Consider the following 22,737-nt stretch of genomic DNA (forward strand, 5'->3'; position numbering starts at 1 on the left):
TCCTAAGTCAAACAAGCAAATCAAGTCATATTAGATTCTCCCCTCTTGAACTTAAAAATATACAGTATTATAATGATGCTAATTTCCTCACATATACAGACTGTGAAACAAGCATATATTTCTCTCAGTGTTATGAGTTCTGCACACAAAAAGCACATTATTGCTGACAAAAAAGCTAGGGAAATCTGTTTTTGCAATACCTGAGGAAATAACTGTTCCACTTGAATTTTAGTAATACCGTCCCTGTAACAGGATACTCTTCCAAGTGCAGATAGCTCAGGGTTTGGACACTTAAAGCTTAACTGCATACATTTACGAAGGCTGACCTAACACTTGAACATATAACAAACACCTAGTCATTAGTGAATGGTTAGTTTCCCTACATTTTCTGTTTCTGAAGTTAATGATCCCCCTACATTTTAAATTCTCAATCACCTACCTGTGGTGTGAAAATTGTTCCCATCTGATAAGGTTCGTCTATGACCCAACACACTTAACTTTGTTGAGGAAGCATTTGGAACTTTCTGAGACTCTTGTTGCAGACACAGATTAAAAGGCTGATTTTTTAATCGTGCAGAAACTGTATTGGGAACCATCTGTATTCTCTGTTCTCTTTTATTTTCGTAAGTTTCAGATAAAAAGTCATCATTAGAATTACGTGGATCACAATCACCAAGCACGCTGCTTACAAACGCATCTTCACTGTCAGACTGAAGAAGGCATTTTGTGGAAATGGAGGGCATAGAGAGAAGATTCACAGTACTTGCTGCTGGATTTAAGGATGGAATACCTGTTTCCTCTTTTTTGGACTGCAGCCTTGTAGGGCTAGCACTCCTGCGAAATTTTGAAGCACGCTGAAATATTCCATCACGTTTCTTCTTCTCATCTTTAGGCAAGAGTTCATCTGGACCTTGTGATTTGTTCAGCTCTCTAATATCCAAGCCCAGAGCAACAGATGCAAGGAGGACTGCACATCCATAAAGAACTGAATCAGTCTTCTTCTTCTGCAGTGTTCTGCTCAGACTGTTTGTAGGTGTCATTTGAGGAGTACTATTTGTAGAACTGGCAGAGGTTCCTTCTTCAAAGCTCTCATGTTCTACTGTATTCTCTCCTTGATCATCCTTCCAAAGAGGTAGGTTAATATAGGCCTGACTTGGCAACTTAATTGACTTTGGTCTTTTACTGTCCAAACTTTCAGGGAGAAGTCTCTTATCAGTGCACACATCTGAAAAAAATGACAACGTACCTTAGAATTACAATTCAACTATTACACATATCTGCATATGTACACCAGGATTTCCTCTTACTTGCAGTTATTAATCTTGAGATTTGTATGCTCCCCTTAGATGTAGTCAGAATATCAGAGAGACTCACGTTTTGAGTTTCAGAAACACATTCTAAGCCTAAACATTTTCAAGTTTTCTATTTAGTCTTTAGAACATATGAAGTACTATTTCACTACAAATGTCACACTTCGCGTAACTCAGAAACAAACTCTAGCAGAAGCAGCTTGCAAATGAATCTTAGTGCATAAGCTTAGTTTTTAGAAAGGAAAAATAGATCTTCCTAACTTCAGCAGAATATTGCTTCTGCATGCTTTTGGTAGTGCTTTTTAGACCACATGAAAAATATTTCCATGTATGCTTTACAGTTAAGTGATTTAATAAACACAAAGTGACAGAGAAGATCCAGAACAGATTCTTTGCAACACTTTCAATGAAGATGTGCTCCAAAATCAAACGAATTGCTAGAGTTTTTTTCCAATTAATTACGTCTGAAGTAAGGAGAAAATATGACATTTCACACCTAATGACAAAAAAAAAAAAAGGAACGTGCATATAGGTCACATGATTTATTCTATTGTAAACTACTGAGCACTATAGAATAAACATGGAAATATTTGAAATATGTGAAATTATTTAGCCTTCTCTAGATGTAGGGGTTTAGTCCATGCTAGTAAACCTACAGAATTGCTTTCTGTTTAGTCTGTTTTTTTTGTTTTTGTCTATTGTTTGTCTGTCTGTTTCTTAATAGTCCTATCAGTAAACGTGATTCTTTTTTTCTTCTCCCCCCCCCAAGAAAAAAAAAACACCAACATCCAAGCAGCTTACTGTTTTCTCTTGCAATTGACACAAATCTATAGCTACTGGACTACAAGTTATACCACAGTTCTTTCTTTGTTTTTGCTTTGTTTTTCCTGATAGCAGTATTTTTTCCCACTTATCTTCATACAGAAAGCACACACAAATGTGAAAATTATAATAAATACTGTATAGCTAAAGCACATTGTAGGAATGGACATAAAATGTAATATCTTGTTTGCTGTATTTCAATGTAATATATATATATTTTTTTCCTCGTGGTTTCCTGTAAACCCCAAAATGTCACCTAACTAACTTAAAGATTTGAAATCAACTTTTTTTTTTTTTCCCTTGAATATTTAAATAATAAATATTGCTAAAAAAAAATAAAAATAAAAATCAGGAAACTAAGACCTGGGAAAATATGAAGACTTACAGGTTTTAACTACATTTTTAAACTGAGTACACAGAGGTCACTAACAATAGAAGTCATTAATGACTATTTAAATGTCAATGTATTTATTTACAGAAGAATCTAAACAGCAGTGACTGCAGACCTAACGTACAGATCAGCCTGACAACTCAAAAACATGGAAAAAATCTGCATTTATGGCAGACCTCAAGCAACCTGTCTGTTTGTTAGTTGCTAGTAATAGAAAGCTAAAGATTACTTTACACTTAGTGTAACAACTTTTTTTTTTTTTTTTTTTTTTAGTTTGAGTTGCATCTGTAGCATTAGAACTCTTAATAATGCGCACAATATTTGAGGAACTCAATGTGCTTTATAAAACTGGAACAGACTTAATACCATCATGTAGTAACTTCCACTTTTTCAAACACAGCTCTTACCTTGGTCCACAAACAGTGAAGCTAAAGGAACACCCTTCTGATTTTTCATTACAAGTGTTGACCAAGGGTTGCTGCCATCTGAAAGGGGTCTTATTCTGAAACAATGACAGGTACTTTGATATTTCAGATGATACTGTGCTTATATACACTTAAAAAAGAAAGATGCTGCATTTTCCCTTCAAACTATAAACAGTATATAACTTGAAAACAGAAAAGCTTTTCAAAGTTAAAAAAATGCTTGTAAGAAATAGCATATAGTCTTCAGACTATAAACTGATAATATAGCTTAGGATCAGGGATTTATACTAACAAGAAAGTTTCAGGAAAAAAAAAAAGTCAAGAAAAATGGACCTTGACTACTGAAGAACGAAAAAAGTCAGCGAAAACTGGTACAACAGATGCATTCTCAAAGAAGTGACACAAATATCACAAATTACAATCACAAACAGTGATTTTCAAAGAAACAAAAATAACCAAACTAGCTTACCAACCAGGCAAATGAACAGATGTCTTCACACACACACACACACACACACACACACACACACACACAAGAAAAAGGACACGCTGAAGTTGTTATATGAAGAAAAGGAAGAGAATCTTTTTCATTAGAAAATAGCCAACCTCCAATTTTCAGCAATCAGAAAAAAAAACCTGAAAGAAAATGTGCTCAACTGATACTCAGAACCCTCTTATCTTGTGCTGGTTAATATGAAAGGTGCTGCTGGTATTACTGTGCTTCACGTATGCAGTCAGTCTTATGTAACTGCATTGGAAGAGACTATTGAGGGCTGTGCTTGCAGTTCCCCAAGACAGTCTGAGGAAAGGCAAGAGAGGGAGACAATGAATACCTACTACAGTGATTTAGTTACCAAGAATGCTCAGTATTATCAAACAAAATGCAGTAGACATACTTGTCCTTACAATCTGCACGATCCTTTGTTTGAATTGAACTTGGTCCCCATGTACAACCTCTCTTTTTAAAATTTTTCTTCACTTCTTCAAACTCTTCTTGGTGGTAAGTTGTGCTCCTTCCCCAAGTTTTATTGCTTTCATCTGAAGTTACTGGAGATTGGATTTAAAAACACAAAAAACCTTCACGTAAGTATATATACTATAAATATATATATATTTATTCACATTGACGGACAGCCTTTCTCTACCACAAAGCCATTCTGATACAGTAACAGAAAGAGTAGTAAACAAAATTTGAGACTTTCTCTTTCACAGAAAACACCACACAAATTGCACTGAACCAACAAGATGAGCAAGCAAGAAAAATAATTTATGATCTGACAATAGACCCAAATTAAAGGCAAAATAACAAAATTATCTGCTCCCTTTAACTGAGAACCTTATACTTAGGTAATTTAGACAAGTGAATTAGACTGAGCACTTAAATTCCAGTGAAGAAAATATACTCTGTGGAACAATTGCAATATTGTTTCAGTTGATATCAATTGTGAGAATGATTAATATTTTCTCTCTCATTAAAAGCATGATTTGTTTGGGTGTAAAGCATCAGTTCTTCATTAAATGCTTAGTCCGTCACTTCAGGTCAGCTGTGAAATTAAACAGAACCAGCACCTTTGAAACATAATAAAATCTTGCCTTTTTTCATAACCCCACTGGGAAGTTCATATTCACTTGTGATATCTACATCTTGCTGGTACACATATACACTGTTTCTTCGGCCATTAGCTGTGTGTGTATCTGTACTGGGAATCACTGAAGAAAAATTAAGAGATCTTAGTCAAGCTGGTTTCAGAAAGGAATCTTTTTCCCTTCTTCTGGTCATAAAGCCCAAATCTAAAAAGGCTCTAAGTATTTTTTCGTAGAGGGTTTTTACTGTAGGGTTTACAGGTTCCTCTTTCTAGGATCAGTCCCAGGCAAGTAGACTTCTGTATGTACTAACTGGAGAAGTAACTTGACAGCAACCAGTCGCGCTTACAGCTATGATGGAGATGAGAAAAAAACAACTTAGCTTGTTACAACAGCATGATTAATGAGGTAGTTTTTTTTCTTGCCAGCTGAACCACTGCACTCTTGTCCTCCCTCACCATACACAGCTGCTTGTGTAGTACAACCAACTACCTGCCTTCTTTAAACTCCCTTATTTCTAACATAGTTTCAGGACTACTGAACATGTATTTTTTTTCCTCTCCTTAAAACAGCTTTTAAAGTAGCTGAACTTGATTTTAACCACAAGATTTACAATTAACTAAATTTTTATTTTAAAATACAAAGCATTTACATTATGAAGCTAGAATTGTTGATGACAAAGCAAAGCAATCAAGCAACCAACTGTTAGAAATGCCTGCTCAAATCACCTCTGTTCAAATAAGTCTTCTTGAAACAAAGATACTTAGAAGTGAAATCAAGTTAAAACATTATTGTGGGAAAGAATTTATTTTGCACAGGTGCAGATGGGTGTGGAAGCTAAATTGTTTCACTTAGATATTCCTGATAGATGTGATATGCTTAGGGATCTAAAATCAAAACCAGTAAAGTGCTTCTTTTAAAGGAGAGTCTTTATGTCATCCTTTATTCTCTAATCCTACAAAAACAAACGCCTGCTCAGAGAACAAAAAGTCTCCAGCAACACTGAACACTTACGCAAAGATTTAGACTGGCACTGCTGTAATTTACACAAACTAGGAATTACAAAAAAACAAAACAAAACAAAACAACAACAAAAAAAACCCAGCAAAACCCACTACCAAAAAAAAAAAAAAAAAACACAGAAAATGAAAAACCTCAAGTTTTCAGAATTGTGCCAATACCAGGAATTTACTGCACTTCCAAGCACTTCTATATAGAACCAGGAAAATGAAAAGAAAACAGGACAGTCTTGTCTATATGTAGTCATGATATTTCACATGGGAAAACCTGTCTGTACTTTCTGCAGTAAGAAAGATTTAAGAACTCCACAAAAAATAGCTCACCACGGCTTTCCTCAAAGAATTTGCCTTCAATCTCAAATTTTCTTTAAGAAAAGCAAGACGGAGTTGGTCCATCTCTCTCTGTTACACACAACATATGGGGAGTACCATTATTTACCCAGTGAACTGTGTGAGTTCTGGCAACAACAATTCTGGTATTTACTCAACTGGAAAAGGCAGCGCTTCACCTTTAAGGAATAGTTAATAAAAAGGTCTTCATAAAGCAGAGATATTTACAAAAAAGAGAGATCTGGTTTCTATCCAAGTTTTGGAGTTTCAAGTAAGTTCAAAAAATGAAACAGAAACCTGTAAACTAGCTACAGAATAGCATGCAGGAAAAAACAAAATCAGTATGCATGTTGATTTCTCCTCCTCCATATGCATATCTGATACAGATTCTGAAGTACTTTCCTTCAGAGGAAACTCCTATGGCAACAATAGTTAGTCCCTATCCATAAACAACCAGTTGGAAAGTGTTCTACTGATATTAAATAGAGAGAAACTTGAGGCTTTTCTATCTCGTGTAACATTTCACTTTAAATATAGGCAACCAGATAATCTACTCTGCACAACAGTTTAAGCAGTATAAAAGCAGGCAGTGAATCACATAAGAATTTACCCCATCTATAGTCATCTCAAATATAAAGGTGGGCTTTACTATAAAAACATGACAGGTTTCCTTCCACATTCATAACTGCTACCTCCACTATACTAGCATAAACACATCTTCCTTCTGTCACCACTATACAGAGAATAATTAGATTGTCAAGCACAAGAACCATTATTTTTATTTTTGTTTCTATAAGGTGTAAGATTTCATCTTTATTTTCTTCTGTTTTTATGTTTGCTTACAGTTTACTTTTCTTTTTTTGCTGAGCAAGCGCAGTTACTGGTTGATTAATCAGCTTTTCCAGCTTATGAAATTGCTTTATTCTCTGAATATTTTATTTTTAAACTACTGATTTCATTTAGCAATTGTAGTAAACTTAATAAAAATTCATTTTCCATCCTGAATAGCATTTGAAGCATGTTTTACCATTTTGCCATTGTAATTTTTGATTGTTTGTGTTTTATCTATGTCTACATGCAAATGAGTTCCTTAAGTTATTAACAAAATATATGATTCAAAACATCCATAGCCATTCTGAGTTGCTGAAAATTAGCATTTTAGCAAGATTTTCTTTCCCATCAAACAACAACTTGCAGAAGTTAGAACAAGTAAAGGGACCTGATGAACAGAAGTCTGGTAGTATTATCAGTTTCAGACAATGTGTTTCAGTGAGAGTATAAAAAAACATTCTTTATTGACTAGATAAACAATCAAATGTTGGAGACTTACACTGTATGGCTCGAAGACGAGGAATTATTGTGGGGCTACTTGATGGACTAGAACTGTTACTGTTTAAACTCCTCCTTTTATCCAGATTAGGAGATGCCTGCACTGTTATTTTGTGCTGGAAATCTATTAGAAATAATTAAAAAAAAATTAATGTTCTAAATAATGTTCAGTAGATTGTACTGTTGTACTATCAATTAAAATTACATAATGAGTTACATTTGATAACACAAGAGATGCTCATACTAAATATACTGACAAATTCTGATCCTTAATGCAACAAATTAGATCTTCTTTTCAAACAGGTATTGTTTCACACCCTCACACACTCTGTACAATAGGTTTGCAGTAACACCAACAAAAGGAGCTACATCCAGATGGATTCAAAACTGAGACATATCCAGATCACAAGCTGTTATTCAAAAGTTTTTGTTGTCACAAAAGCTAAACAAATACATTGCATTAAAGAGGTCATATACATCAAATTTGCTGGAAATTGATGACACCAAAATATAGAATTACCAATATTTCCAAAGTTATAAAACATATTGGAAAGGAAAAAAATGTAATGAAATTAAGTTTGATCATACGCCCTGCTTTAATTCGTATCAACAGTGCAATTAGATTGAATGTTTTTCTTACAACAGAACTGTCTCAAGTTCATGTTGATTCTTGACAACAAAGAGCTAAGCAGTATTCCAGATAAAACTTTTTCAAATAAGATATGGGCAGAATCAGGAAAAAAGAAACAAATATTAAGCTTAAGCTTGCGATTCAGCTTAAATCAATACCTAAAACTTTGAGCAGGATCACATGCCTTTCTGGGGGGTTTGTAGTAATTCTTTTATTATAATTTTTAGAGCAAGTGAAACGGGACAGTGCTTTCAGCATTAGTGAAATATGCCTAAATATTCGTGCATTCTTTGTCTCTTCCCAGCTACCAGACAACTACAGTTCAGTCCACACTGAGTTAATGTAGCATTAGGTACATGGGGCATTAGTAATAAATTAACAGACTCAGAAAGTACTGGAAGGATCCAGCTGACAAGGGTACTACTAACAATGGTGAAGGCTTGCAAATCATGGGCATAGTCTTGAGTTTGCCTAGTGACATCTAGTGGCAATATTAATAAGGCAACACAGTCAGCCTGACAACAGATCAGCCTTAAATCTCATGTTAAGTTCTCATGCTTTCCCTCCAGAAACAGTGGATTTGATTGAATCAGGTGAAAGACTGCTCAGAGATGGGGACTACTTCAAAAAATACGGAATGTAAAAGTGGTTCTTACCATATCCTTTGCACTTATTTGGGGTAGAAGAAACTAGAAATGAATGAAAATATCAGCCAATATTGAAAATTTTAACCACTGAAGCCTGCATACTTAATCATAATATATGTTGTGAACTTAAAAGAAAACTGCAAACCTGAAGGCAAACTAATTCTGTGTCCATCTTTAAGTTTTAACCGGCTTCTTTTAAATTTGCCCTTTCTCTTCTTTACATTGGGTTTCTCTTGATTTAACTGGAATATCATGATGTTCAGTTCACGCTCCAATACATCAATCTCACGTTCTGCTAACTGTTGCTCACGCCGTTTAAGCAGTTCTTCTTGAGATTTTTGCTGAAGAGCTGCTCTTGTCAGCTCTTCTTCTCGTGATCGAAGCTCCTAAAAATAAGATTTGCACAAGTGAAACTGAGTAACAGTGTAAAAGCTGTGTTACTGAATACTTGCAATATCCTTTAAGTTGTATTTCCTTATTTGTTTTCACAGTGCACTATATGTATTTAACACACACATACGACCTGACAGTTGACCATCCTGCATAAGTGAAGATTCTGTATCTGGATGCAAACAAGCATTATACAGATTTCCTTTGAAGCATTTAACTTGAGATACTTAAGTTAGGTAAGCACTGGAAATGGGGACAACATATCAAACCAAAGATTATCAGCTTACAGCCTAGCACAAAATGTGCTCTAAGTACTTCACATCAGAGACTCTCCCATCCCACGAGGGCTTCTCTTAGATAACTTCCATACACTAAATAAAAAAGAATGACCTGATGAAAACACAAGTGAATGCATTCATCTTAATTTTCCTAACCTTTCCTGTTTTTCAACCATGTATTAGGCTTTTTCTATCTGAAAAAGCAATCAGTATTATAATGAATGAGAATTAGTATAATAGGATAAACGAAGTCGTAAGACAGAAGACAGCTGTTTCTTAATTAAAATCCAGCACATATCTGTGTAGCATCAAATAGCTAACCTCTGAGTTGCACCACACGGACTCTCAAACTATCAAATCCATGCAATAGTTGCTCTTTTGCTTTTTAGAATTTTGTTTTTTTTCTTTTCTCCTTTCTCAGAAGGAAAAGCATTAGCAAGAAAGCTCATTAATTTTTAGGGTAAGTAAATTCCCAAGGATAAACAACTAAACAACTGTAATCCTACAATCATAAAATGAACTTAGAAAAAAAAAAAAATCTATCAAAATATGCCTGAATTTTAAGAGGCAAGAAAAGGAGAAGCTATGATGTGACTGATACTATGTTTGTCACTGGTTAACTTTCATTTTAATGGATGATTGTGCAACATCTGTCCAAACTGAAATTCAGCTGAAAACAGAAATTCAGCAACAGAATTTAAGCTATGTTAAGAGTTCTAGATATTTAGGAATCCTTTTTCCCCCTAATTAAAACTCATTAATTCCATCACCATACATTCTTCCTATAAAAGAAGAGCAGACTGCATATTTCTGGCCATCAGTATCCACCAGCATCAAATACTGGCACTATTCCTCATCTAACATCCAGCATTTATTGAAAGACTACCAGCATAATACAAATATCTGCTCTTTCAACACCCATCTTCTTCCAAATAAAGTGGCCTCTGAATTATATCAACTTGATGTTCTCAAACAAGTGCAAAAAACATCCCTCTCTGTTCCTGCATAAAAGGCCATGGATTTCAAAAAGACAGGTTACCACTGAATCAAATCAAACTCTGGTTCAGCGAGAAGCAGCTGCTCCTTAGAGAGATACTTGTTTTTTCCTTACAATTAGCATACACATACTGCTTATCACTGGTTTCAAATTTAATTTAATTGACTGACACATTTTAGACAGCTTGCTAATTTTGAGTGAGCCTGTTTCAACACAACTTTTTTCAAAAAGTATTTTTCTTTTCCTTTTAAATCCATTCTTCTTAACATACATACCTTGGCAAAAGGTAATTATGCCTCTTGGGAATTCAAAGGGGCCTGTCTTCATGCCAGCAATAAAATTTTGGGTGTTTAATCACTTTTAACACTTCTTAATTTAGAGGTTACTGACAATTTTTACTTTTCTCTTCCTTCTGTCCAGTCAAAATTGAACAAATAAAAAAGAGTTGGAAGCAGAAGACAGATGAATTCAAATTTAGGATAAAGGTAGGATGCCCCATCCCTGGAGGTACTCAAGGCCAGGTTGGGTGAGGCCCTGGGCAGCCTGGTCTAGTATTAAATGGGGAGGCTGGTGGCCCTGCCAGTGGCAGGGGGGTTGGAGATTCATGATCCTTGAGGTCCCTTCCAGTCTGGGTCATTCTGTGTGATTCTATGATAAAGGCACATCAGAGTTTAAAATAGAAAAGATGTTTATTACTATGAAGGTTTGGGAAATACTCTTCACTATGCACCTCTCATCCTCAAACCCAGGACATAAAGCTCAGTAACAAGGAAAAAACTGGAGGTCTGTACTCAAAAAGCAGACAATCTAGAAAATGAAAGCATTTCCTCACTGAGAGTTTTAGTATTTACTCTTTTCCAAATAAACTAATTAAAGACAGACCTACTGCAATTAGTTATGCAATGTTTCTACACCACTCTCCAATTACAACACTCATTATAAGGAAGCTAGGAAAGAGTTCTATATTTAAGTTGCTCAAGAATGCTCATCACAAAAGATTGCAATCTTTTCTTGAAGTGGGTGTCACCATCACTCATTTACAGCAAGCCCTTGAGGAAATTCCTCCAGCTACAGAAGTTTCTCTTTCACAGGGAATGAGACTCCACACAGGGTTGTTGTTCTTTCTTCATTTTATTATAATCATTATATAAGTGCTTCATAAACTTGACTCTCTCCCTAGTATCTGTCAGTGAAATTGATAATGTGCTAAATTAAGCAAGCACAAACATTTGAATAACTTGTCTAAGTCAAAGTTACATGCTTTCATTCTTCAACAAGTTTACCTAATTAGGGCAGATGCCTTTGGAGGTGCACTTAATTTGGCATTAGAGAAGTAAATTTCATTAATCTTTTCCTCTCCCTAATTAGGCTTAATTCACTTTTACATCAAAAATAACTCTCCCCACAAAAATCTGTGCTAATACTAAGCTTGATTTAGTCAGTAGGAGTTTCTTCAAGAGAAAATCTCATGCTGGACTAATGCCTCCAGAAAATAAACACACACCTGAACGGGAATGCCTTTTCTTGTTCCAAGCGCTCCCATAGCAAAAAGAAGAAAATGGCTGGTTGAGCAGTTACTGCAGAGGGAAAAAACAAAGGTAGGCCCTATGGAAGGTTCTGGCAGTGGCTGGTGGCCTCACAGCAAGTGAAAATGAGATTCTCCTTTCTTTGTAGACGTACCATACTTCAGCTGGAAAGGAAGAAATCTGACAGCTAGAGGGACACATAGCCCAGCTCCAACGATGTGTAGGCAGGGAGCATATGGATAACGTGGCTAACACATGCTCAATTCAATGATGTGAAATGGAAGAGGGAAAACCAGAGGGCAGAAACAAAGGCAGACTGGAAATAAGGAAGACTATTATTGAGAATACTAAAAACTTGGCAGCAATTGACAAATCTGAATAATCACATGCACTGATGCTACTACAGAAGATCCATAACATCACATCCACCATCAACCTAATAGCCCACAAGTAGCCATTTCTGGCAATTTGGTAAAAAGAGGCGTGGGGCACAGTCAACATTTAAATGACTGATTTATAAGCATTTATCTACAAATCCCTGAGTCTCAATTCTCTTCTGAACCTATTACATATTTGCTTAAGGAAAAATAACAATGTATACCAGGCAATTGTATTACTGCAAGAGATCTGCAAGAAAAGCATCCATGTCTGCTAGAAACATTTCTCACTATGTTTCAAAAGGACAACTAAAAGCAAAACATGAAGACAAATAGTTTCAGACACTGCATCCCAGAGTTTTAAGGAGAAACAGCCAAAAGATTCTGGACTGGTGGCCTTAACATTTAACAATGCTTAGAGGGAGGGAAAAACAACAAAAAAAACCAACTGGACAGAGAATAGATAACTGGGACGGTAACCAACTACATACATCTGTCAGGTTGATGGAGTTCATATGCACTGTTTGATGAAAATTATAGAACGACATTATTAAGTCCAGCCAGCTTGCCTACAAGAAGACAAGATCTTAAACTTTTTTTTTTTTTTAAAGTAGGAGACAAGTCTAGCAGATTAAAGACAATGTTTGTTAATAAAATCCTCTTACACATCCATCAGAGTAAATTTTCACATTTGGTACTGCCCTAGTTTCTAAATGAAACGGAAGAAGAATTGACTGGCCAGCTACTATCGCTCAAAAGCACAATTAAATTAGATCATTTATGTTAAAATGGAGATAATTAAGAGTGATTTCAAAAAAAAAAAATCTGTGATTTACTCATAGCTATTAACCATTTTGAATTTATGGAAATAAAAACCACGAAAACTTGCAGCGGCTATAAAAATTAGGTAAATAAACTCTGGTTTGTTTGATAATGCATTTGATTTGATGCATTCAAATACTCCGGAAAAAAACAACACTCTAAAAAGTCTATAAGCCTGATCTGCAAACCATTTTCTTTGGGAAAGCAGGTGGCATATGTTGCTTTTTCAACTGTATTTCTGAGTGAGCTAATCACACCATAACCCTCACTCACTACAATAATACTGCTTCCTAGTAAACTTAACATTTTTATTCAACTGAGGTACCTCTAATTACAGTTTCAGCATACAGAACTGCACTGATTTGGTTACAGAAAAATGGAGAAAAGCAAGTTGTCTGCAATTCACAAAAACCAATAATAAAACCTTTTGTTCTTAAGTAAGCTTGCTGCAAGTCGGTTAAAGTGCTGTCAAAAAAAAAATACTGATGAGAAACATTAATGGAATTTAAGAATAGTACATTCACTAACAAAAATAGATAATTAAAGTAACAACTTGTTTTAATGAGAATAAATCTTCTCCATGTAGTTTATCCTCTCACTTGTGTCTTACTAGCTAAATCAGGTTTCTAGCATTATTTTGAGAAGCCACAATTCAAATATCTAAGTCTGCTGCATCACAACACATACACCATTCCTTCACTGCCATGCAAATGGAAAATGAACTTACTTTTTCCTTGGTCCTCAATTCATTGAATATCTGCTGAATTTCCAATTTCCAGTCGTCTTGCATGGAATGGAAAGATTCTTGAGGCATTTCAGTCATTACTGCCCCCTCAATGGCAGTAAGCTGTTCAAGAATTATGGCAAATGATGGTCGGATATGAGGGTCCTGTTCCCAGCATTCTAGAATTTATTAGAATCCCATCAGTGCTTAATAGTACATAAAACTTTTTGAAGAATAAAATGAATTTCCAGTTACTTGCTGTTGTACTTTAAACTATAATGCACTATAACCTTCTTCTGCAAGGCTTCCCTAGTTCTGTTTCCCTAAGTGATATCTACCTATCTGTATTCAAGACTTTTTAGTTAGTAGTCAGATTTTTTCACCTCAGTCTTTAGGATCTCAAATAGCTGAACTAGCAGTACTACATAGAAAAGGTATTTATCAAAAGGTAAAGAGATTACACATAAGGAAAAAGCCATTAGTGAGCAAGAGTTTTTTTCTCTCTTAAGCATGTCAACATTTTTTACTTTCACAAAAAAGCAATGAGAAAATACTATTTTCAGTTCTTCCCTTTGGGAATTTATCATATTTATCTTGCACTGATCCATATTTTAGGAAAATTAATGCAATTTGAGTGTAAGAACAAATCATTAAAATTAGGGAAAAAGTATATTCTGTGACCACTGAAAAACTTAAGTGATATACTTCAATGCTGCATGACTTGTGCAGAAGCATATAATAGCCTGTTACACCAGACTGTCTCGAAAAGAACAAAGTATTTTATATGCACTGCATTATCGAATACAGTGTTTATGTTGAATCCTATGACTATTACAGCCAAGGATACATACCCCAAACCCCTAATTATTTAAATAAATAGGTAGAAAAAAAAAACACATATACCTTTCATTAGTTTTGCAAATGGTTCAGGACAAGTGGATGGAATGGGCAAAGTAAGCTTATTGACAGCAACTCCATAAGCCACAGCAAGGCCATCAATGCCACGGTAAGGAACTTCTCCTGTAAGCAGTTCCCACAGCAACACTCCATAACTACAAAAAGTAATTTTTAAATGGTTATTTTTCAGAATACTGACACCTTATTTAATCAAGAACAAACAAGTATGTGTTCAACCATGTACTGAAATTCTTGATGATTTCCCATGTCAAAGTGAATGCCTTAAAGACTTGACTCCACTTCAGTCATCTCGCACCTTTGCTCCAATAGCAACTAACCAAATTCAATATGACTTAGTTGCAATCCTACCCTCCTATCACATGCTAGCTAAAAAAATATGGACATCAAGGACTCGAAATATAACCTGAAGTCATTTCTCTATAAACACTAGTGTCACATAAATCTCAGTTAGGACAAGAAGTTTGAACCAGAGGAAAACAAGTGACCCTTTCTCCAACAAAGTCAAACAAAAGAACAAAAAATACCCCACCACCTCAGCAGAGCATTCAGGCCAGACACCTTTCCAAACATTTCAGTTTCCTAGATGTGCTGGTGAGGCCTCACCTCGAGTACTGTGTTCAGTTTTGGGCACCTCAATACAGAAAGGACATGGAGGCGCTGGAGCAGGTCCAAAGAAGGGCAACAAGGCTTGTGAAGGGCATGGAGAATATGCATTATGAGGAGAGACTGAAGGAACTGGAGATGATCAGTCTGGGGAAAAGGAGGCTAAGGGGAGATCTCATTGCTCTCTTCCACTATCTGAAAGGTGCTTACAGCAAGAGCGGAGTAGGTCTCTTCTCACTGGTGACAGGACAAGGGGAAATGGCCTTAAGTTGTGCCAGGGTAAATTTATCAGGATATCAGTAAAAACTTCTTTACAGAAAGGGTTGTTAAGCACTGCTCCCCAGGGAAAACCGTTTGGATACGGTGCTCAGGGACATGATTTAGCAGAGTGTTGTTAGAGTTAGGGTAGTATGGTTAGGTTGTGGTTGGACTTGATGATCTTTAAGGTCTTCTCCAACCTGAGTTATTCTATGATCCTATGGTTCTACATGCCTTTTCTCTTTTCCTAATTAAAACAAACTAAAACCCAGCATATCTAATCCCTTCTTTGTTATATAAAGGCCTTTTAATTTTTCTCTTCCTACAAATCTGACAAGATTGAGAAAGTTACACACACAACTAATTTCCCTATATAGGGAAAGAAAAATAGTGCTGTCTCCTGTGAAAAGTGCTGGTGAGATCTTTTCTTACTGCCATGTATAGAAATCAACAATCATAGACATTCCTATTGCAGCAACAGTAACCATAAGAATTTCTGCTATGCTTTCCAATCTAGATGAAAAGCCAGGTGTTGTTTTTACTGTCTTTGGGATTGCATATCCAGTGTTTGCTTAAATGACCCAACCCCCAGCAAAACACTGGAACAGCATGCTAGTTGCTTTTATTTTAGATCTCCTATTCCAATTCGACAGAGAAAGTTGTAAGTCTCAGTGATTTCTGTGGAAGGAGGAATTTCTCTCTTTAGTATGTGAGCTTAAGGTGGACTTATCTGAGAAATGTACATGGCACTGGAGAGAGAGGTAAGGGCTAGGGACTCCTTAATCTCCAACACTCCTTCCATGTCCCCCACCTAGTACCACCAAGTACTATAAGTATAACCCCAACTACAGCAGATGTGACAAGCAGAAGAATATAACCAGTGATATTTTACTATCACTGCCTTCTTCCTGAAAGTCATTCAGCGCTGTGCAAGACCTTGTACTACTTGAGAATAAGTAAATAAAGAAACAAAACCAGTAAACTAAGTAATTTCAGCACAAACAGAACATATTTCTCACATGTGTAGTAACTACATAGGAAGCAATTTGAATTAAATAGCAGCACTCTGTTTAAGTTCTGTTCATCTGGAAATTTTAGCCATCACAAAAATTTCAGGAAATTAATGAATTCACAGGGCTAACGGTGAATTAAAAGCTAAGAAGTACTGTTTATTCCAATAAACAATAAAAGTAAAAAATGTCTTAGGATTCTTGATCATTTCCCACTTTTTTTTCAGTCTAATCTATACATCCACTCATATGCTCAAACTCCAAAGACCAATTTCATTTTAAAACAGTTGTACTTCTGACAATAATAAGCATGATATTTTCTGAAGTTTTATATATGATGGAAAAATTCTATTAAAGATTGTTTCATTTGTGCATTTAGATAAAGCTTTAAAAATAATCTTACACTTTCCCAGGAAGTGAAGCTTGGTTTTCATTCAAGGAATTCCCTGGTTCAGACTATTCTATATCTATTTTAGCATGAATTCTGAAGTTAATCAGAACCATAATAAAAAGAAATCATCTTTCATAAAAGACACCATTAATTTTTGTTACATTTACAGTTTTAGCCATTAACAGTCAGTAGTTTTCCAGAGTGCCAAAAAGGTGATTGTAACACTTTAGCCTCTTTTAGGGAAGGTAGTCTTAACTTCAAAGAGCCAGCATGGACTGGGGTGAAATTCTACAGATGATTCTAGTCCTCCTGTTTTTGGGAGGTGTTAGTCATTATCCAGGACAACCACTACTTATTACTCAAAAATGGAAGTTGCTACTTTGTGCATTAAATTTCACCAGCACACATACAGTCATTCTATGAGTACAGGCTGAGGTACTAAGAAATAGCATTTGTAAGAGTAAGGAGTAAAACCCATCTCCTTTTACATCTTAGGGGAAAAAAAAAAACAACCACCAAAGAACTACAAAAAAAAAAAAATACAGGCACAATACACTCAAATTATACATTAAGGTCACAAACTAATGCTTTCAGTAAGTTGTTCCTTAAACAATTTGACCACTAAAATTTATTCTCCTGCTGTCCAATGTGATCTAAGCCTTTCTTTCTATATGTCATTCCAGCAATAACTTGCTGTTTCAATGTTTTTTAAAAGCTGATCAAAATGGAGGTAATTAAAGTTCTCAAAGTTTCTTTTTTACTTTACAACTCATCTTCTAAAGCAGAGGTCACTATGCACTGCCACATGAATCCCTTTAAAGAGTATACGAACATGCCAGGCAAAGGCAGCTATTCAGCAAGAGCTTTCTGATTTTGTTGAGAACTTGCACTTTCAGGCTTCTTACCTAAGACTGACATACCAAGACTGAAATATGCAATAAATGACGGAAAGATAGGAGTGGAAAAGTGGAATTCCTCTTTGTTGTTATTTCTGTATATAGTTCCAGATTCCCCAAAACAGTAGTTAAAATTGAGGCTTGTGAAGCAGAAGGATACAAGTTCAGGGCCTAGAAAGAACACACTCTGCTACCTAAGATGACACCTGAGAAAATGCTGCCTGCAAGACAGCATGAAAACCCTGCCATAACAAACCCCAGCACTGTCTGATTCTGGAATGCTGCTTGCAAATGCAATCATATTTGAGCAGCCTCAACTGCTCAGAATTGTTTATTTTTAACAAGTGGTCTAGAGACATCTTGTGGAAACTCAGTACTCAATACGCATAACTTCAGTTTAAACCGTTTCTTAAATATATTCTTGCCTTTGAGAGACCCATACTTACATTTGTAATCTGAATGTTTTTAAAATAAAAAGCACTCCAACAACTGGAGTACTACTAGATCTGCAATATTATTTGTTTGCCTTTTAAAGAAGGAGTAAAGATAAGCAACAGAACAGATTGAGGTGCAGTAAGCAGAAAATCTTTAGAAGCCAAGAAGGACTTAACTATACTGTAAAACAGAGCCTTTCTACTTAAAAACCTCTCCTGTTACAAGTCCATCATTGAACTAAATACTTACATTTTTACAAGAGAGGCGTGCAGGAGAGAAGGCGAAGAAGAGAAATACTGTAGGTTCCAAAAATGTAAACTAATGTTGCAGCAGAATATAAAATAATTGCACCAAAGCATACCCCCTCAGATACCTAAAATCACAGCAACAAGACTGGACAGGACCTGTAATTAAGCATGGAATACAGCTGATTAGGGAAAACGCCTACGCCCAAACTCCACCCCGCAAAAGAAAAAGGAAAAAAAAAAAAGGAAGAAAGAATGGAAAAAAAGAATGAAGCCAATGATGTTTCTGAACTGGTCATCAACTCAAACTGATGTAAACAACATGCTGAAAATCAGTTGCAGACAAATGGGTGTCACAAAACAGTAGTGCAGATACAGAATCATCCTGAGAACACCAAAAATGTTACTTCATGCTGTAGAATATCAAGCATCTATACAAAATGAGACCATATTTAAGAACTATGCAACACAGAGCATGCATAAAAGGCATGAAAAAACAGATTGAAGTCCTCCCCTTCTTCCCCAAATAGCTTCCTTAGATCATTCTCAGAGAAAACACTTTAAAAAGAAAGTAAATGGAGGCTTTTCAGAGCGAGGCATTGCAGCTTTTAAAGGCTATAGTGCAATCGCGACTATTCCCCTGAAATACCTTTCTTCACTACATGTATCCCATACTACATCACTCAAAAACAGCATCAGTACTGACAACGATATTATTTATCTGATCCATCAAAATGCCTTTAATGAGAAACTCACAAACTTAACATAGTGAGGTATGCACTTTCCAAATTAGAAAACACCTTAAAATAATTTTATGAGAACACTCTCTTCTCACTACAGTTACTCGAAGCAAAATCTCTATGCAGATTAAAAAACAGTTGTTTAATTTTACACATGATCACGTTTTAGATTCCTAGAAAGCAGTATAAACTTCAGTTAACATCTGATGAAGTCCTGGTTTGCCGTGTTTGTTTTTTTTATTAAACAGGCATGCAAGGGGATGGATGGTCCCATTTCTTTATATAGAATGAGACTTTTCAGCCATCTGATTTGAAGCAAACATACCAATACTGATCAATCACATGGTAGTATATAAAGAGCATATCACTCTTCATACTAATATCCAAGATAAGTTACTTAACCAACAGATTTTTAAGGGTTTCTCTTAAAGAATCTTGCTTTCTTTCCAAAAACATGGTTTTCTGCTATTTTCCCTCTCTTTCTTTCAAATTTTTAAGTCATGAGTAACTAAAGGTAGGTCAGAAGTAGAAGTAGATGCTGAAAAATTAATGTTTTTCTTAGAACATCTATACCTGCCGTATACTGAGATAACTTAGGAATCCATCAGGAAAAAAATTCAAATAGAAATTCACTTAAAAACCTCAGCTTACTTCTACTGAATATAGTCTTTATAGTAGATCAACTTCTTACCTCCAAATATCACTTCCTTTAGAAAACAGGGAGGACTTGATAACTTCTGGAGCCATCCATGCATACGTCCCTGCTGCACTCATTTTGGTAGTTCTGTGCCATTCTCTAGCCAGACCAAAATCTGTAATCTTCAAAGTTTTATTGCAAATGTCATCATGTTCCATCTTCTCTAGCAACAAAACTGCAAAAGATTGGGTAAATTAATTCAATGGGAATCAAAACAAAACTGCCATTCTTGTTGTTAATTCCACACATAATTTTGATTTCTGCAAATAACTGTATGATCTAAACATTGTGAAAATACTATTAACTTTTTTAAAACATAAAAATGAACAAGTTTACTGATAAAATTCCAAGTACCTCTAAGTTAAGAAAGGGAGAAACACCTGCAGTGTCAAGACTTTCCTGCAATTATTATTTATGTGAGGAGATATTAAACAAGCACAAGAGATTCACCAAGAAGAGATATAAAAGAAAGCATGCAAGTTCAAGAGAGCACAGAGTAGTAACATCCCACAGATGACAGGATGTGAAAATGGGATTCACTTTGAAATAAGATTCTGAAGTAGTTAAAGTAACAGCAGCAGTAGGAACTAAAACAAACATTAAGAATTTTTATAAAAGACCTAGAAAACAAAACAGGAAACATCATCTCACTGCGTAAAATCCATCCCTTGTACTGCACACAATCTGGGTTCATCATCTCAAAATGCATATAATAAAACTGGAACGCAGAGAGAAGGACACAAGCAGGTTGCTCCTAACAGCCTGTTCTCAGCCCAAAGAGCAGTTAATAGACTCAGGCACTTCAGCAGGAAAGGAAGCAGGTTAGTGACAAACCTGATAGCATGCACCAAACAAAGAAAGCTGTAGGTAGCGATTGTTCACAGCTTCTGATCAGAAAAAAAAAATGGACTACATCAGACAAAATTAGCTGGCAAGAATCAAAACTACATGGCAGTTGATCACACAACACACAGGGAGGTGAACTTGGAAATTTTTGCCAGAGTATGTAACTGCTACCATTTTACATAGATTTTAAAAGAAATACATGAATTCTCAGAAGACATCTCCATGCATTTACATACAAAATACAGGTACAGGTTCAAGAAATCCCCAGGCCACAAATCACTAGAGGTGGGGAAGGCAGACCAGGGAAATCAGTTTGCCTCAGGAATATGCAACTTGCAGCAGGACACTGGAGCTGGATGAAACCCACATGGTGTTATACCCACTGTAACTTCACGCCTGTTAAAAAGCAAATCATCTTCTTTTGCTGTTCCATCCCACAGTGCATATTCACTGTCTGACTTGCTCTTAACACTACTGGCAAACTTGTAGTACAGCTTCATAAAAGAGTGTTAAATGGAATGAATGGACTTACTGTGTTGAAGCAGAGCAAAGACAACAAGTGCAAAAGAATCATTATTAAGGCACTACAATCTCAATTCCATATTCAGTGCCTCTGTCACTGTCAGTGCTAGTAACTGTTACCATTGCTTTTCCATTGCAGTGATCTCCTGGGACAGAGCTCAAAGGCTGAATTACTAATAAGAATCATTAATGCATGTGTTTTCCAAGCATGTGTACCATGCAGTTCAAGGCAAAGCACTGGGACAAAGCAGATGAAGAACAATCTTGCCTCACAGAAGAAAAACTGGTGAGCTTGCATTCGCAATCGCAAGAAATCATTTTTAGTGGTACAGCTTAATTACAAGTATTTCAAAAATGATGTCAACTCCAGATTAGAAAAGGCAGATCCCACATTCCATTCTCAGTAAGAGCCTTAACACAGAGAAGAAACAAAGGCCAAAATGGTGTAGACAAACTACGAGCTCCAACTCAGCACCACCAGAACAAGTTAAATTCATGCAGGAGTTTTTATAACTGTTATACTTGAATGAAAGACCTATTGTTTGCCCTTCCATTTGAAACACGTTCAGCAGAATTCCTGACATTCCTTGTCAGTCAATGTGACCGAAACCAAAAACAGTCAGTCTTGCAAAAGGTAATAACGGGCAGGCGGCCAGGTTTCATCCTACGGAGGGACCACGTTCCTCTGCAATCCGCACTTCCGCTTCCGGCCGTGGTCTGGAGAGCGGCTGCAGCACACACAGGAGAAGCAGTAATGCTGCTTGGCACAGGCGGACGGTGCCAGGCAGTGCCTCCCAGCCCCTGCTGTTCAGCTCCGTGCAGCTTCCAGTCTGAAAGCAGTCATTTCTGCAACATTCTGCTCGCCCTGCTCACTCGGCCCATGCTCGTTCCTCTTCCGAACCCATCGAGTTGGTTTTTCAGGCACCGATTTACCCCCAGTATTCAGTTTGGTGTGAGCCAGTTCAGCATTTCCTGGTTTATTTTAACATTTTTCAGACTTTACGCTCTCCACAAGGAGCAAAGTTCAGACTTATATAAGCAAAACTGACTCTTTCTGAATGATTGAAAATCTATTAGCAGGAGACTAAGTCTCTCATGATAAGAATGCTTTGCGTCAGTCCAGCCAACATAAAATCTTATCTTAGCCTGTTATTCAAACACTGCATGTCCTATGGTCAGGAATCAACATCTGACTCCATATTTTGAGGCCACAAATATTTCTTATTGTTTACACCATTTTCAACTCAATTCTGAAGTTCAAACAACTCACAGCTTGGCTGGGATTTCCCCGTTCTCACCTCCCAGGGAGAAGGACAAAGTCAATTTATTAACATCAGAGCATCGAAGGTTTGGGTACCACACACTGGGTGCTGCCTGAATATAAGACACAGCATGTGTCTGGAACCCTGTACAACTGGGGAACAAAGAGTTGTCATTGCATGCTATTTTCAATAACTTAATGAAATATAAATGAAGAAAAAGTATACATGTTACGTGGTGAAGTGATATTGGAACTGATAGCTATGATACTGTGAATGTCCTAAAAATTTAATAATTTTATGATAGTGCAGCAA

The 22,737-nt window shown here is 36.1% G+C and overlaps 1 protein-coding gene across 2 annotated transcripts in view; it reads right to left on the bottom strand.

The window, feature by feature from the left end:
- Positions 1 to 22,737, bottom strand: part of MAP3K21 (mitogen-activated protein kinase kinase kinase 21) — a 40,721-nt gene that overhangs the window by 1,100 nt on the left and 16,884 nt on the right. Inside the window, exons 2-10 of one of the 2 annotated variants that reach the window (XM_085219721.1) lie at positions 19,790 to 19,970; positions 14,506 to 14,654; positions 13,606 to 13,781; positions 8,634 to 8,874; positions 7,212 to 7,334; positions 4,542 to 4,658; positions 3,845 to 3,995; positions 2,931 to 3,025; positions 440 to 1,225 (exon numbers count right to left, since the gene is read on the bottom strand). In XM_085219721.1, coding sequence (XP_085075847.1) covers positions 440 to 1,225; positions 2,931 to 3,025; positions 3,845 to 3,995; positions 4,542 to 4,658; positions 7,212 to 7,334; positions 8,634 to 8,874; positions 13,606 to 13,781; positions 14,506 to 14,654; positions 19,790 to 19,970 — 2,019 coding nt within the window. The remainder of the gene's footprint in view (positions 1 to 439; positions 1,226 to 2,930; positions 3,026 to 3,844; positions 3,996 to 4,541; positions 4,659 to 7,211; positions 7,335 to 8,633; positions 8,875 to 13,605; positions 13,782 to 14,505; positions 14,655 to 19,789; positions 19,971 to 22,737) is intronic. The other variant, XM_085219722.1, reaches the window with a different exon arrangement.

Source organism: Meleagris gallopavo, chromosome 2 (assembly GCF_905368555.1).
Source record: "Meleagris gallopavo chromosome 2, MGAL_WU_HG_1.1, whole genome shotgun sequence".
Taxonomy (NCBI): Eukaryota; Metazoa; Chordata; class Aves; order Galliformes; family Phasianidae; genus Meleagris; species Meleagris gallopavo.